The following is a 16,152-nucleotide window of genomic DNA, read 5'->3' on the forward strand; positions in this document are numbered from 1 at the left end:
CTACTCAGTTATGGTGCATTACAAGTCAAATATCTTCAATAATTCATATTTTAATGATAAAGTGTCAACACTTTAAGATTCCCCCATCTCTTCTGAACAAAACGGTGTAAGAATGACCGTTCTAGCCCCTACGGTTAGGAAATTATGGTCATTTGTTTGAGGGGAGTCGTCATTATGAGAAATAGACTGCAAAAGTCCTGTGTCTCTCTGTGCTGCGTGCACCTGTTTTGGCGGGAAAAAGTGCACAGGCTCTCTGATTGGAGGATTCAAATTCAGCAGCTCCCAGGCTGCTTGACTGAGCTAGAAACTTACTTCTCTCTCCCTGTGTGTGTGTGTGTGTGTGTGTGTGTGTGTGTGTGTGTGTGTGTGTGTGTGTGTGTGTGTGTTTGTGTGTGTGTGTGTGTGTGACAGAGAGGGAGAGAGAGAGAGAGAGAGAAAGAGAGAGAGAAAGCCTTTTTATGGGATGATCTCATTGTAAGATTCAAATTCAATATATTTAGACTGGTTGACTGAATTGGATCTTGTGTGTGTGTGTGTGTGTGTGTGTGTGTGAGAGAGAGAGAGAGAGAGAGAGAGAGAAAGCCTTTTTATGGGATCATCTCATTGTAAGATTCAAATTCAATATATTTAGACTGGTTGACTGAATTGGATCTTGTGTGTGTGTGTGTGTGTGTCTGTGTGTGTGTGACAGAGAGAGAGAGAGAGAGAGAGAGAGAGAGAAAGCCTTTTCATGGGATGATGTCATTGTAAGATTCAAATTCAATATATTTAGACTGGTTGACTGAATTGGATCTTGTGTGTGTGTGTGTGTGTGTGTGTGTGTGTGTGTGTGTGTGTGTGTGACAGAGAGAGAGAGAGAGAAAGCCTTTTTATGGGATGATCTCATTGTAAGATTTAAATTCAATATATTTAGACTGGTTGACTGAATTGGATCTTGTGTGTGTGTGTGTGTGTGTGTGTGTGTGTGTGTGTGTGTGTGTGTGTGTGTGTGACAGAGAGAGAGAGGGAGAGAGAGAGAGAGAGAGAGAGAGAGGAAGCCTCTTTATGGGATGATCTCATTGTAAGATTCAAATTCAATATATTTAGACTGGTTGACTGAATTGGATCCTGTGTGTGTGTGTGTGTGTGTGTGTGTGTGTGTGTGTGTGTGTGTGTGTGACAGAGAGAGAGAGAGAGAGAGAGAATGCCTTTTTATGGGATGATCTCATTGTAAGATTCAAATTCAATATATTTAGACTGGTTGAATGAATTGGATCTTGTGTGTGTGTGTGTGTGTGTGTGTGTGTGTGTGTGTGATTTAAATTCAATATAGTTAGACTGGTTGACTGAATTTGATCCTGTGTGTGTCTGTCTGTGCATGTGTGTTACCATATGTGTACATATTTGTGGTTGTATGACTGTTATACTTTCTTTGCTGTTTTTTTTTTTCATTTAACAATTACATTTGAGGGACCCTTAGCATGTTCAGGATTTTTTCAGCTGTCCATTTTGCTTTTCCAATTTTTCTATTTAGATTATTACTATTGTGCTAAGTCATAGCATTTCTGCTGCTTTCCAGTATTTGTGCTAAATACAGCATTTCTGCTAAATCATACTATTTCTTCTATTTCATCAGATTTGTGCTAAATATAGTGTTTCTGCTACAACATAGTATTTCTGCCAAATATAGTATTTTTGATTAATTATAGTTTTTCTACCAAATCATAGTACAGTTTTACTGCTTTTTATATGGCTTCTAAGACAACCAATCATATCCGAGGGCTTGCACATTCAAATTTGCATATTGTTGCCTTCATGGCTTCCCAGCCAGCCAATCATATCTTAGGCCTTGCACATTCAAATTTGCATATTGGGGCAATCATGGCTTCTAAGACAACCAATCATCTATGTCCTATATCTATGATGTTTCATATTTTTATTTTAAATGGTCAACATTTCAAGATTCTCCCATGTCTTCTGAACACAACGGTCTAAGAATGACCGTTGTAGCCCCTACGGTTAGGAATTTATGGCTGTTTGTTTGAGGGGAGTCCTCACTATGAGAAATAAACTGCAAAAATCCTGTCTCTCTCTGTGCTGTAAAAGCCTGCACTTGGTGCACCAGTTTTGGCAGGAAAAAGCACACAGCCCCTCTGATTGGTGGATTCAAATTGAGAATCTCACAGCTGTTTGACTGACCTAGAAACATGCTGTTAACAGCCCTTGTTCACTTGCTGATGCTATGTGTGTGTGTGTGCGCGCATGTGTGTGTGAGCCTGAGTGTGTGTGTGAGTGTTTGTGTGTGTGTGTGTGTGTGTGTGTGTGTGTGTGTGTGAGAGAGAGAGAGAGAGAGAGAAAGACACACACAAAGCCCTTTTTAGGGCAGCATCTCATTGTTGGATAAAAATATAATATATTCAGACTGGTTGACTGGCATAGACCTTGTGTGTGTGTCTCTCTCTGTACATTTGTGTATCCATATTTGATTTTGTGTGTATTTGTTGATTTGTGTATCCATATTTAATTTTGTGTGTATCTGTTGGCTGTTCTTATTTGTATTTCTAAATGTATTTTTATTTTATTTTTTCACAGGTGAACAAAAATTAGTTTTGAGCAAACTTAACCATGTTCCTTTTTATTCAGCTTGTCATTTTACCTTTCCAATATTTTCACTTAAGTTATTACTATTCTGCTCAATCATAGTATCTGTTCTAAATCATTGTTATTCAGCTATATTGTAGGATTTCTGCTAAATCATACTATTTCTACTATATTATATTTTTCTTTCTAAATATATCATTTCTGCTATAGAGTAGTATTTCTGTAATGTTTAAGAATGTTTGGCTAAATATATTCTTTCTGTTATCTTATACTATTTCTCCGAAATTCTTGTATTTTTGGGAAGTTATCGTGTTTCTGGTAAGTTACAATATTTTTGCTAAGTTCTGCTATGCTATTGTATTTCTGCCAAGTATTATGTTTCCTCTAAGATATTGCAGTTCTGCTAAGTTACTACATTTTAGCAACGTTCCTTTGCTTCCGCAAAGTTTTTACAATTTCTGCAACTTTTCAGCTTTTTCAGCTAGTTTCAGCTGACAGCTTCAGCGTTCCAGCATCCACACTGCATTTTCGCAGGAAATGCAAATTTTTCTAGTTATTATTATTATTCTAGTTGCCACTTTTTGCACTTTTTTTGGCACTTTTCTGCTTCCACAATTTTCAGCCGATTTTCACCGTTCAAATTTTAAACTATTCTGCTATTTCTGCTAATGATCGCTATGACTTTTGGTATTTTTAACTGTTATACTTTTTAAAATATTAAGCTTTTTTCCTTTAATTTGTCCCATTGAAATGAATGGGAAACTTCCGCAATTCTGCTAAAACTTACTCTTTTTTGAAACTTAACTACTTTCTCATACTTTCGCCTAGAACAACCATTCAAATTTTAAAATGTTCACAAATTATTGGGCTATTCATGAATGATTCAGCTTTTTCATATCTGTTACCGTTTTCATCTTATCCCTCTTTAAGTTTTGAGTTTCATCTTTGTGATTTTTCACAAAATACATGCGTTGTTATGGTTGCTATGCACTTGGTTCTAAGTGAGCCACTGTACCTTTGGCAATTTTCTCTTCATGTCCGAACAACTTCTTGCTACTTGCTCAATTTTCACTCAACTTCCACAAATTATACATCAAAACGTAGGTATTTTTGCTGGCTTTCAGAAAATGTCACTATCATGGTTGTGGGATTTATAGAATTTTGGCAAATCTCCTCAGACCAACACAAAGTCTTAAAACTCTCCATAGAAAGTCAATGGAGAGTTTCTTCAAAATCACCGCTTGATTTCTGTAATGAGAGGCATTTTCGAATCGCCATATCTCCTTAACGAAGCGAAGTTAAGACATAAGGCTTGTCCCAATATATCTTCAGACACTCCTGACGCTCACAATTCAAGAATTTCTTTCTCACCTATTACCGTTCTGAAATGAGTTACACTTGTTTGAGGGTAGGAAATTCGTCCCTCGCTCAGATTTCTTCAGCTTTCAAACTCTGGAAATGAACCACTTTTTTCTCTCGTCATATCTTTTTGATAGATTTCCACAAAGACCTGAAAATTTCCATGACTGTTCACCAAAGCCTGCTGTCTCTTACGGTGAAAGAATGATATCGATACTCCAAATAGATTTAGAGTTAGAAAGCGTTGTTTGAGGGCAGGTCAAGGCAGTTTTTGCTTCGCCTCTACTCAGTTATGGTGCATTACAAGTCAAATATCTTTAATAATTCATATTTTAATGATAAATTCTTAACACTTGAAGATTCCCCCATCTCTTCTGAACAAAACGGTGTAAGAATGACCGTTCTAGCCCCTACGGTTAGGAAATTATGGCCATTTGTTTGAGAGGAATCCTCACTATGAGAAATACAATGCAGAAATCCTGTCTCTCTCTGTGCTGAGTGTGTAAAAACGGCTGCACCTGTTTTGGCGGGAAAAAGTACACAGCCTCTCTGATTGGTGGATTCAAATTTAGCAGCTCCCAGGCTGCTTGACTGACCTAGAAACTTGCTTGTCTCTCCCTGTGTGTGTGTGTGTGTGTGTGTGTGTGTGTGTGTGTGTGTGTGAGACAGAGAGAGAGAGAAAGGGAGGGCGAGAGAGAGTTTTTATGGGAGCATCTTATTGTATGATTTAAATTCAATATATTTAGACTGGTTGACTGAGTTTGATCCTGTGTGTGTCTCTCTGTGCATGTGTGTTTCCATATGTGTCCATATTTGTGATTGTGTCACTGTCATACTTTTTTTTGCTGATTTTTTTCATTTAACAATTACATTTGAGGGACCCTTAGCATGTTCAGGATTCTTTCAGCTGTCCATTTTGCTTTTCCAATTTTTCTATTTAAGTTATTACTATTGTGTTGAGTCATAGCATTTCTGCTGCTTTTCAGTATTTGTGCTAAATACAGCATTTCTGCAAAATCATACTATGTCTGCTATTTTATGAGATTTGTGCTAAATACAGCATTTCTGCTAAATCATACTCTTTCTGCTATTTCATAAGATTTGTGCTAAATATAGTGTTTCTGCTATTTCTGCCAAATTTAGTATTTTTGATTAATTAGGGTTTTTCTACCAAATCATAGTACAGTTTTACTGCTTTTTATAGGATTTTTAGAGGATATTTATATTGCTTAATATAGTATTTCTGCTTTTTATAGGATTTGTGCTTAATATAGTTTTTCTAAAAAATGTAGTATTTATGCTTAATCATACTATTTCTGCTATTTTATGAGATTTGTGCCAAATACAGCATTTCTGCTAAATCATACTATTTCTGCTATTTCATAAGATTTGTACTAAATATAGTGTTTCTGCCAAATATAGTATTTCTGCTTAATTATAGTATTTCTGCCATTTTATAGTATTTGTGCTAAAACATAGTATTTCTACTAAATGTAGTATTTATGCTTAATCATACTATTTGTATATATTTCTGCCAGGTCCCCAGGCAGCTAATCCTCTGTGAGGACTGATACATATAAAATTTACATATGAGGGCCTGCACGGCTTCCCAGCCAGCCAATCATATCTGAGGTCTGCCCTTTCTTCTCTGGTCATATCTCAGCGACAGATGTACAAAGAGCAATGCAAATCACAGTCAAAGTACACGAAAGTCCGCTGATTCACCCAGTACAAGAATTATGCTTCTAGTCCACCTAGTTTTTGAGTTACACGACGTTTTGTAACTGCAAAAAAACGACGTTTTTCGCCTCTCACCGCAATCTGATTCTGACTGCTCATCACCCTGTTTTCCAGGCGCTCGCTCTCTTTCCCAGTGGCGCAGTTGGTAATGACACAGGTCTGCAACCCAAAGGTCGTGCGTTCAATTACACCTTGGGCAACATGTGTTTTTTTCCTACAAATTAATACACTATCACAGACCACTAATTCATATTCATCATTTATTACAATTCTGCAACCTTTTATGATTTTAGCAGCTTTTGTAATATGGACCTCAGATTCTTGTTAACACTCCATGGCACAAATACTGTTCCCTTTAGGCTCTGTGTGTGTGTGTGTGCGTGTGTGTGTGTGTGTGTGTGTGTGTGTGTGTGTGTGTGTGTGTGAGAGAGAGAGAGAGAGAGCGAGAGAGAGCCTTTTGATGGGAGCATCTTATTATATCACTTAAATTCAATATATTTAGACTGGCTGACTGAATTTGGTCCTGTGTGTGTCTCTCTGTGCATGTGTGTTTCCATATGTGCCCATATTTGTGATTGTGTGACTGTTATACTTTTTTTGCTGATTTTTTTTTCAATTAACAATTAGATTTGAGGGACCCTTAGCATGTTCAGGATTTTTCCAGCTGTCCATTTTGCTTTTCCAATTTTTCTATAAGTTATTACTGTTGTGCTAAGTCATAGCATTTCTGCTGCTTTTCAGTAGTTGTGCTAAATACAGCATTTCTGCTAAATCATACTATTTCTGCTATTTTATGAGATTTGTGCCAAATACAGCATTTCTGCTAAATCATACTATTTCTGCTATTTCATAAGATTTGTACTAAATATAGTGTTTCTGCCAAATATAGTATTCTGCTTAATTATAGTATTTCTGCCATTTTATAGTATTTGTGCTAAAACATAGTATTTCTACTAAATGTAGTATTTATGCTTAATCATACTATTTGTATATATTTCTGCCAGGTCCCCAGGCAGCTAATCCTCTGTGAGGACTGATACATATAAAATTTACATATGAGGGCCTGCACGGCTTCCCAGCCAGCCAATCATATCTGAGGTCTGCCCTTTCTTCTCTCGTCATATCTCAGCGACAGATGTACAAAGAGCAATGCAAATCACAGTCAAAGTACACGAAAGTCCGCTGATTCACCCAGTACAAGAATTATGCTTCTAGTCCACCTAGTTTTTGACTTACACGACGTTTTGTAACTCCAAAAAACAGCGTTTTTCGCCTCTCACCGCAATCTAATTCTGACTGCTCATCACCCTGTTTTCCAGGCGCTCGCTCTCTTTCCCAGTGGCGCAGTTGGTAATGACACAGGTCTGCAACCCAAAGGTCGTGGGTTCAGTTACACCTTGGGCAACATGTTTTTTTTCCCTACAAATTAATACACTATCACAGACCACTAATTCATATTCATCATTTATTACAATTCTGCAAACTTTTATGATTTTAGCAGCTTTTCTAATATGGACCTCAGATTCTTGTTAACACTCCATGGCACAAATACTGTTCCCTTTAGGCTCTGTGTATGTGTGTGTGTGTATCAATATTTCTCCCATTTTAAAGTATTACTCCTCCATAATTGTATTTCTGTTAAATCAAAGTACTTTTACTACATCTTAGTACTTCTGCTCAATCATAGTATTTCTGCTAAATCATAGTATTTTGCCAAATTATGGTTTTTGTGCCAAATCATAACATTTGTTTTATGTTATAGTATTACTACTAAGTGGAGGAATTTCTGTCATGTTACAGTATATGTGCTGATTACAGTATTTCTGCTAAATCATAGTATTTCTACTATATTATATTTTTCTTTCTAAATATAGCATTTCTGCTATATAATTGTATTACTGCTATGTTATAATATTTGTGCTAAACCAGAGTATTTCTGCTGAAACATAGTATTTCTGCCGAATGATAGTATTTCTGTCAAATTACAGTATTTGTGCTAAAACATAGTATTTTTTTTAAAAAATTCAATATTAATAGTAAATTACAGTGTCTCTGGTAAATCGCAGCATTTCTGCTATGTTGTACTGTTTTTCTAAATCATAGTATTTCTGTAATGTTTAAGAATGTTTGGCTAAATATATTCTTTCTGTTATCTTATACTATTTCTCCTAAATTCTTGTATTTTTGAGAAGTTATCGTGTTTCTGGTAAGTTACAATATTTCTGCTAAGTTCTGCCATGCTATTGTATTTCTGCCAAGTATTATGTTTCCTCTAAGATATTGCAGTTCTGCTAAGTTACTACATTTTAGCAAAGTTCCTTTGCTTCTGCAAAGTTTTTACAAATTCTGCAACTTTTCAGCTTTTTCTGCTAGTTTCAGCAGACAGCTTCAGCATTACAGCATCCACACTGCATTTTCGCAGGAAATGCAAATTTTTCTAGTTTTGTTTACATTGTTGTGCAACAAGGTTTTGGTCTGTCCAACTGATTTATCTCTGTAACAACTGTTTTGCATTGTTGAAAGCTTTGGATAATAGCACAGGCACTTTTAGCGGTCAGCTGCCTGTTACGCTTTGGCTCCAAGCTATTCGAGTTGAGGGTTGTTTAGCTAGCTCCCATGAAAATACGACAAAATCTCAATGCTTGAGAGTAAGATAAGTAAGACGTTTTATATTTTAGTCAAGTGTATCAACTTTAGATGTTTAGTTAGCTAAAAATAGATTAAAATGATAAAAATGTAGATTCCTAAATTATGACTAAAACTTAAAATAGTTTTGGTTAAAAGACTATGACTAAAGCCAAATGCTAATGCTAGCAAAGCTTGCTATCATTAGCTGATGAATTAACCAAATTTAGATGACAGGGTAGTGTGTAGTAGCTACTAAAATATATATGCCCGGTGGGCGAAACTCTAACCACATGTATTATATTTCACTTGATGTTCTGCCAAATCTGGCCTGTGTAGATCATATCATGTTCGTGATGTGGCTTGTCCCATCAGTGTTGTGGGTATTTCAGGAGAAACATTAGCATGACAGTGACGTAAATGGCAAAATGCGCTCGCTTTAACAGATTGATTGAGCTGGAAATGTTATGTGTCCCATGTGTGAAAAGGGCAATACTTTCACCCACTGACATACCCTCCTCTTTTATATGATTGTACTCCCTCTTTAGCTTCTTTGGTCTGTCACAGTGGATATAAGTAAATGTCAAGTCAGATTCCTCTCCTGATGTAGAAGTATAGCCCCAAATACAACCTGGAGATCTCAGATATATATATATATATATATATATATATATATATATATATATATTATATATATATATATATATATATATATATATATATATATATATAGTTACACAACTTCTATGCAGGTTTTTTATGGTCATCAATAAACAGGGTAAGATGTTTCCATTAAGAAACGCTGAGATCATGTCACTTAAATGGTAGCGCCTTACCCAACACATCCCCCCTTCCCTGTGCTCCGTTCAGGGACACCCAACACACATGGCTCTGGACTTGTGATAGTTCGTGCTATAAGGATACTAGTATGAGAAGGGAGGGGTGGGAGGGTAGTCCAGTCATGCTGCGTTTAGAAGTCACGACACAGCAGTTGGTGTATCAATTAACAAGTTCAAACAAGAGCAGATCTCAGGCGTCGAACATGGAGCCAGTGAGAGATATTTGATCTACAGCCATGGGAGAGTTGTGAAGTTAGGAAGCTTAACTTGGCATAGATTTGTTTTATCACCTCCCTCGTCTCGTTCTGTCATTACTATTCAACTCCAAAATTCAGTTAGATTCACAGTCTAATTCTTGGTTTATTGTTACAGAACGTTTCATTCACAGTAAAGGACTCAAGCATGGTTAACGCTCAATAAGGATTAGTCTGGATGTCTCACATTTGTGTTGATTCTCAGCTATTCCATCTGTTAATAATGTTTAAGACTTGGCTTTGGCTTAGCTTGGTCCCCGAACCTTTTATTCTTAGATTCACCTTTCCCTCATGCGTCAATTTTTAAAGCTATTTATTTATTTAAGGTTACTGTCTTTTGCTGAACTGGCATTAAAAATAATGATAAACTGTGCTCTGATGAACAAGCAGATAACACAGCCAAAAGAAAGGATTTTGTTCATAAGTTTCCCCCCCTGCAGAAATTTTTCTGGGACCGTTTTGGACCGAAGTCTAGTACGACTTAAAAACCTGTTACTATTTCTTAACTTCCAGGGTTCGTACTTTCTGAAAACTTCAGGGGTTAAAGGCGAGGCTGAGATTTTTGCAGCAATTTGCTTTAGTTAGTCTGTCATCTTATGACAAAACAGTTTGCTTGTTTTAAATTGAGGAATTCAAGTGTTTTACTTCTACTCACTGTTTTTCCAGAACTGACCCCATTAGACAAGCAGCCAACAGCAGCATGGTTTCACCCTCTGTTCTGTTATGTCTATATGATCCGTCCAAGTTTGCCACGATGTCACATTTTCACTACACGATGTTCATGGGCAGAGGGATTTATGATACTGATACGATACTAGGACACTACAAGCTTGTAGTGTCCTAGTATCGTATCAGTGCATACATGCAGTGCAAAGATGGATCGGAAACTGTCATTTTATTCAAGCTAGATTATTTACAATATATTGATATTACACAACGAGCTTTGAATTTCCTCCACCATTAAAACTGGTGAATTCTAATAGCAATAATGCATCTAAGTTGTAGATGATGTGCAACAGCCGTCTGCTCTTTCTGCGTAATACTCAATATAGATTAAAAAGAATGAGTTTTTAAATATCAAGCTTATCAATATCTATACATCTTCACAGCCCACATTATTTTATATTATATTCTTCTCCATGGGAACCAACTACTGGAAAAAAATAGCTTTTTCATACTCCAGTGAACTAATTTGTGGTTTCCTGTAATGTAGATGAAGCACACTTTAAGTCAAACTAATCTTTTCATTGTGTTAGAGTTAGATTTAATGAGACTGTATTTGACCCCAGACTCAGACTGTTTTGGCAGGTCAGTGTGAACATACTCTCTGTGTGATCCAAAGAAGCTTGAGTGTGACTTTTGGAATTTAAAAGGACTGCAGGTTCTGCATGAATTATCATATATCGGATGAAAATTGCCGCCTCACACCAAAGTTAGTTAGATTTAGCTTTATTAAAAGGTGCGGCTCTCTTTTATGCAAAATGAAGAACTTATTTTTCTGGGATAATTAATAGTTTCGTAAAAATCACATTTTGTGCCCTTCCTTTCAGGGAGAAGCAACAGAACCAGAATAATAAGCATGTAGACTGATGTAGGTTACTCATTTTCACCTGATCCAAATTGTGTGTGTGTAACTGAAGTGATTGTTTGTTGTGTTAGCATGAAATAACACTGATTTCTAATTAAACCAAATGCCTGAAAGTACTCATGTCAAGCTAATCTGTGTGTAAATACAATTCCTGCATGGTGTGGATCTTGGTTTGTGTTGCTCATCTGGATCTATAAAATGAATCCTTGTTTGAGAACTGAGTCATAACTGATGATCAGGCCAGTGAACGCTGAATGCTGATGATTGTTTGGCAAAATGGAAATAGGTTTGTTAATGACTATTTTTATTCTCCAGCACATGTCTTTCAGTTGAGTTTCAGTTGTGACACCAAGTAAATATAATTGCTCTGGTTCATGCTCTTAATAAGTCTGTCTCCATTTGTTAGAATTTATCTGCCCTAATCTATAATCTCCTTGTATCTCTCTCTTTTTTTCATAGATCTAGGCCTCGACCAGTTCATCGTGAAGCGGTATGATGGCAAGGTAAGGAACGGGTGTCTTGGTCTTGGTCTACTTGGTCATCATGGAGGTCACCAGGAGTTTAATTATGTCATAGCTTAATTTTTGATTCTTAAATTCAGCTTAGAGTAGCTGTTGTGGGATTTTTGTGAATGTAATGTAAACCAAATGAATTGTTCTTCTGTTAGAGTTTATTTCTTTCGTATTGCAAAGCTTATTACAGCTTAATAGTCCACCAGAGGGGTTTATTACCCAGATTTAAGAATCAGTTCATCAAATGAAAAACAAATGGAAAAACAAGAAAACCACTTTTTTCAGTTACCCAAACAGTTGTTTGTTTGTTTTAGTTTTTAGCTTTAAAAGACTGAAAAACATTTTAAACTAAATCAGTAGCTTTTTCTAGTTACTCTGAATAATCCGCAAACCTAAAACAGTGTAGTTTTTTATCTTGAGCAGAAATAGACCAAAGTGAAGTCGACATTCAGAAAAATGCCTTTTTAAAAAATTCATTTAAAAAAATTTAGACTTTTATCTTCATGCAGAAAAGATGAAGCAAATGAAGTCTGCACTTGATAATTAGCCTTTTAATCATCAGATTAGAGTAAGGTTTTTATTTGCTCATGACTTTAAAAAAATAATAATATGCAAACAGAGAGAGGGAATTATGAGTGAGGTTTTATAAGGTATGGTCTTATTGAAATAAAGTGAGTATAAAAGTCAGTACTATCACCTCTGAAAGAAAAATAACTAGAGCCAAATCACAGGTTAACTCGTAAAATATTAGCAACTTTGTGTGCAAACTGTGAATTCAATCTTACATAGAGACAGAACTACATTTGTTCATTTTTCTGGATGAATTGGTAATGCTGGAGAGCTTTGCATGAATGGAGGCTATAACTCTGTAGAAAAAACATTAAATAGTTATCGCAGGAAGTTGGATTGCAGCATTTCAAAAAATGACAAGTGGAAAGAGAGAGCAAAGAAATAGAAAACATCATTACATGCAGCAAACAATCCAGAAATTAGTAGCAACCATCTAATGCTGCTGTCTGAATAACATGTTTAACTTGTATTTTTTTGTATTTTCCTTGTTTCTGTTGTTAAGCTGTTGTGTGTAAGTCGGTTTTGTCAAAACAAAATATTAGATTAGATTGACAGTAAAAAAATGTTTTTGCCTCCACCATCTTAAATATTGAAGAGGGACAGTATCTTATATACTTCTTTGCTCATGCCTTTGCTTTTGGTCCTGCTGTTGCTGTCTGCTTCCAACCCGAATGTGTTGTTTTCTGACTATTGTTTGAGCTCTAAAATTCAGAAAAAGGATTAAAGGCCAGAAAAGCCATTTAGTATGAAGGTGCCTTTAACAAAGCACTTAAGAGTAACTATAATAGGGACATGCACAAAGAAGGCCCACCCACTGTATAATGACCTCTTCAAAGACAATGGCAGCATGCAAGCATTACAGGCTGGCCCCTTATAGACACTGATTGACTTCAGGGAGCTAGTGCCAGTGCTCTAATGCTGACATTTCCATGAATATAAATCACCAAGATCATTATTGCATAAGTACTTTTATTGATATTGATTTGTGACCATTACTGCCCTCCCATAGATTTGGGACAGCATCTCTCAACACTCAACAGCTAAGCGTTCATTTAATATTAGCTAATCATCAGTGTGGCAATTGTAGCTTCTAACCTCATTACAAAATTCATCAGCCCTCGGGTTGCTACGAGTCTCTGCCTGATCTCCATATTGAAGTCAGATGAACAGGTAGCGAGGGATTGCCGTCTACTTCTTTGTCATAGGTTTCTTCCTGTACTCCTTTCTCTGCTCCTGCTCTTTTGCTTTACCTTGTCTTATGTTTTGTGACGCCTACAGTACTTTTACTCACCCATATTTTAAAAATCTGTTAAAAGTATGGGATATATAGTAATCAAAATGGCTCTTGAAATTGTGTGGCAGACCAACATTAAAGTGGAGCACTCGTCCTGTCTGGCCCTTGTCTGCTTATGTAAATGATCCGATTCTTCAGTCATCATGATTCTTGCATTTGCTAGGCAAATCTCTAGATACGTGTGCTTCTCGGATACTGTATTTAGCTTTGGGTTTTCCCTGGCGATTTTACTGCCATGGCTAAAGTGGCCCGAGAGATTCCCATCTTTTTAACTCCTCATTTGCCCAGAGAGACACACCTTCTTCTTACCTCTAGCAATTTAGAGGAGGAATAAACTATTACTTTTTCCATTTTACTATTTAGGTTAACACAAAACTAAAAAGTACAATGAGTACAAGATATAGTTAAGTACAAAGGGAGCATTTCAGCTAAACCAAAGCTAAAGCCCACACCATGTGTGAGAATGCCATGAAAGGTCTCCTAAAGACCTCTGTATCTCACTTCCCATGGTTTTATTTAAAAATAGCTAAGCCAACTGTAATGTTTGGGCATAGTTAAGTGGGAATATGTGTAGGTGTACGTCCTTCTGTCCACCATCTCCCGCTGACACTAAATTTGTTCAAGGTTCAGTCTTTATGTAAGACAAACTTGTATAGTTGTTTACCAGTTGTGGTTCATATTGACTCAACCTGCTCATTGTGTTGTTTTCCATCCATGTGTGCAGTAACGCGATTGTTTTAAAAATCTTTAACTGCTTGTCTATGCTCGACAAATCGTTTAAGCGCACCTCTCCTTCTGCTGTTAATTCCCTGCCTCGCTCTGGTTATTCTTCCTGCCCTCGTCATGTTGGTATGCTTTCAGCTGCAGTAATCCAATGTTGATGTGACCTGACGTTAACTGTTGATTATTCTCTCATGCTCTTATCAACCATTCTCTCTCATTCATGTAACAAATAACACCCCTCCCCATTTTCTCTCTTCTCTTCCTCTTGAATAACCATCATTGTCAACTCCCCGTCTCCCAACATCCCCTCTTTTTTTCTCTGCCTCATTTCCCCAATCATTACATCTGCTGATCCCCACTCTCCACCAACCAACTCCCCTTCCCCCTTCACCTCCTCTTCATCTCCTCTGTCTCGCTCCCTCCTTCTCGTTCTGCCCCTCCCTCTCTGCAGGACTTCTGGCAGGTATGGGGTGTGTGCCGAGCAGCATGTGTGCACCTGAATGAAAAAATGCACTCTGTAGCCACTTGTTACTCCCTCTATCTCCTTTATACTCTTCCCTCCTCTCCCTCTGGTTTCTCTACTTTCTTTTGACTACTTGCTCTTTCTCTGCAGTAATATGCAGGGCATAGGTGTTCACCATTGTTAGTTCAGGGGAACGGCTATTCAGACACTTTTTTTTCTCCGGTGTTTACCACGACTTACATGCACTATGACTATGACAGCAGCCAAAGTGTGCTTTTTAATATTTATATCTTAACTAGATTGCCAATAACAATTCCTAAAATTCCATACTGGTTTTTCCTCACAGTTTCAAGCTGCTGCAGGTGGGATGGAAGTAGAATAAAGTAGTACTGTAGTACTTTAGTGCTTTATTTTTTTATAATAAGCAGAATATGGCCATGCAAAGTACTTGTTACTGATTGGCTGGTAACCACTTTAAAGACAGTGCAGCAGGACAGTAACCTGCACAAGCATAAACAGTAGCTGCTTTAGTAATCAGGAAATTGGTCCGTTTAATTGTTAACCAACTTTAAACAGACTTCAAAAAAATGCTTGTAATATAAATGCTTATCTGCCTTATGCACTTTGAGATGCTTTATCTTGGCAAATAACTTATTTGGTTGTTATAGCTTTCTCCACCCCTGCCTTGTCCGTTGATTTGATCCGCTACAGTAAGACACCTAATACTTGTAGTATTGTTTAAATGTCAAAGAGATTTGGTCTTTAAGCAGGTTGAATGCCTCTGCCAGTCAGCACTGCATGAAGATAAGCTAATCATAGCAAAGGGCAAGTTACAGCCTGTTCATCATATCATGACTGGTGGTGCAATAATGTGAAGTAGGCACACACGCCCCATTGTGTGTGATCCTGTATCAAATATACGAACTCCAACTCCACATTGTTATTGGACGTTGTGTTGGAGACCTTCCCAGTGCCCTTTGTAAAGCTTTGTTAGAGGCAGCTATATGCCATGCCTTCCCTGCTGAATTATTGAAAGTGCAGCTTTAGTTTGCCTTGACAGCGATTATTAAAGACTGCAGCACTCCTATATAATTTATATATACTAGTCGGCCCCCCAAAGTAAAGTCCACATACTTTGATACATAAATAGTTGTTTTAAGTATTGCAAAGGTAGAATAAAAACGCTCGCTGAAATTATTTCTTTGTTAAGAGTACTGGTCAGTAAGACATCCTAATGGTGCTGTTCCCCTGCACTCTCACTGTCTTGCTTTACACGCACACCTCTCTCTTCTCATCTTTCATTTCTTCTAATAACAGCTGTAGCTTTCCAAATGCTTTGGCACTTGAGCTGTTTCCCAGCATGCACTGCTCTAATGCCTGTGTCTCACAGAGAAAGTAGCTGGTGGCGGCGCCCCCTCTCTGTGCATGATGTCATCACAGGGTGGTTTTGGGCCTAGAAAAAAAACACAAAGGCTCTGTTAGCTGATGTCAAGGCTGAATTGGTGTGCTTGATAGTCTGCACAAATCCATCCTCTGGACTGTCCGGGTGTCAGTGCTGCATGATCTCTGTAGAGCATGGTTTAGAGTTACTTGAGGCAGGGCTTG

General features: G+C 37.2%; 1 protein-coding gene across 4 annotated transcripts in view; it reads left to right on the forward strand.

Moving 5' to 3' along the window:
• The window catches only part of micu1 (mitochondrial calcium uptake 1), a 50,545-nt gene that overhangs the window by 15,260 nt on the left and 19,133 nt on the right, over positions 1-16,152 (forward strand). For 2 of the 4 annotated variants that reach the window (XM_003441010.4, XM_025897263.1), the window contains exons 5-6: positions 11,445-11,488; positions 14,536-14,547. In XM_003441010.4, the coding sequence (XP_003441058.2) occupies positions 11,445-11,488; positions 14,536-14,547 (56 nt within the window). The remainder of the gene's footprint in view (positions 1-11,444; positions 11,489-14,535; positions 14,548-16,152) is intronic. The other 2 variants (XM_005473988.3, XM_005473989.3) reach the window with 1 other exon arrangement.

This window comes from Oreochromis niloticus, linkage group LG13 (genome assembly GCF_001858045.2).
Source record: "Oreochromis niloticus isolate F11D_XX linkage group LG13, O_niloticus_UMD_NMBU, whole genome shotgun sequence".
Taxonomy (NCBI): domain Eukaryota; kingdom Metazoa; phylum Chordata; class Actinopteri; order Cichliformes; family Cichlidae; genus Oreochromis; species Oreochromis niloticus.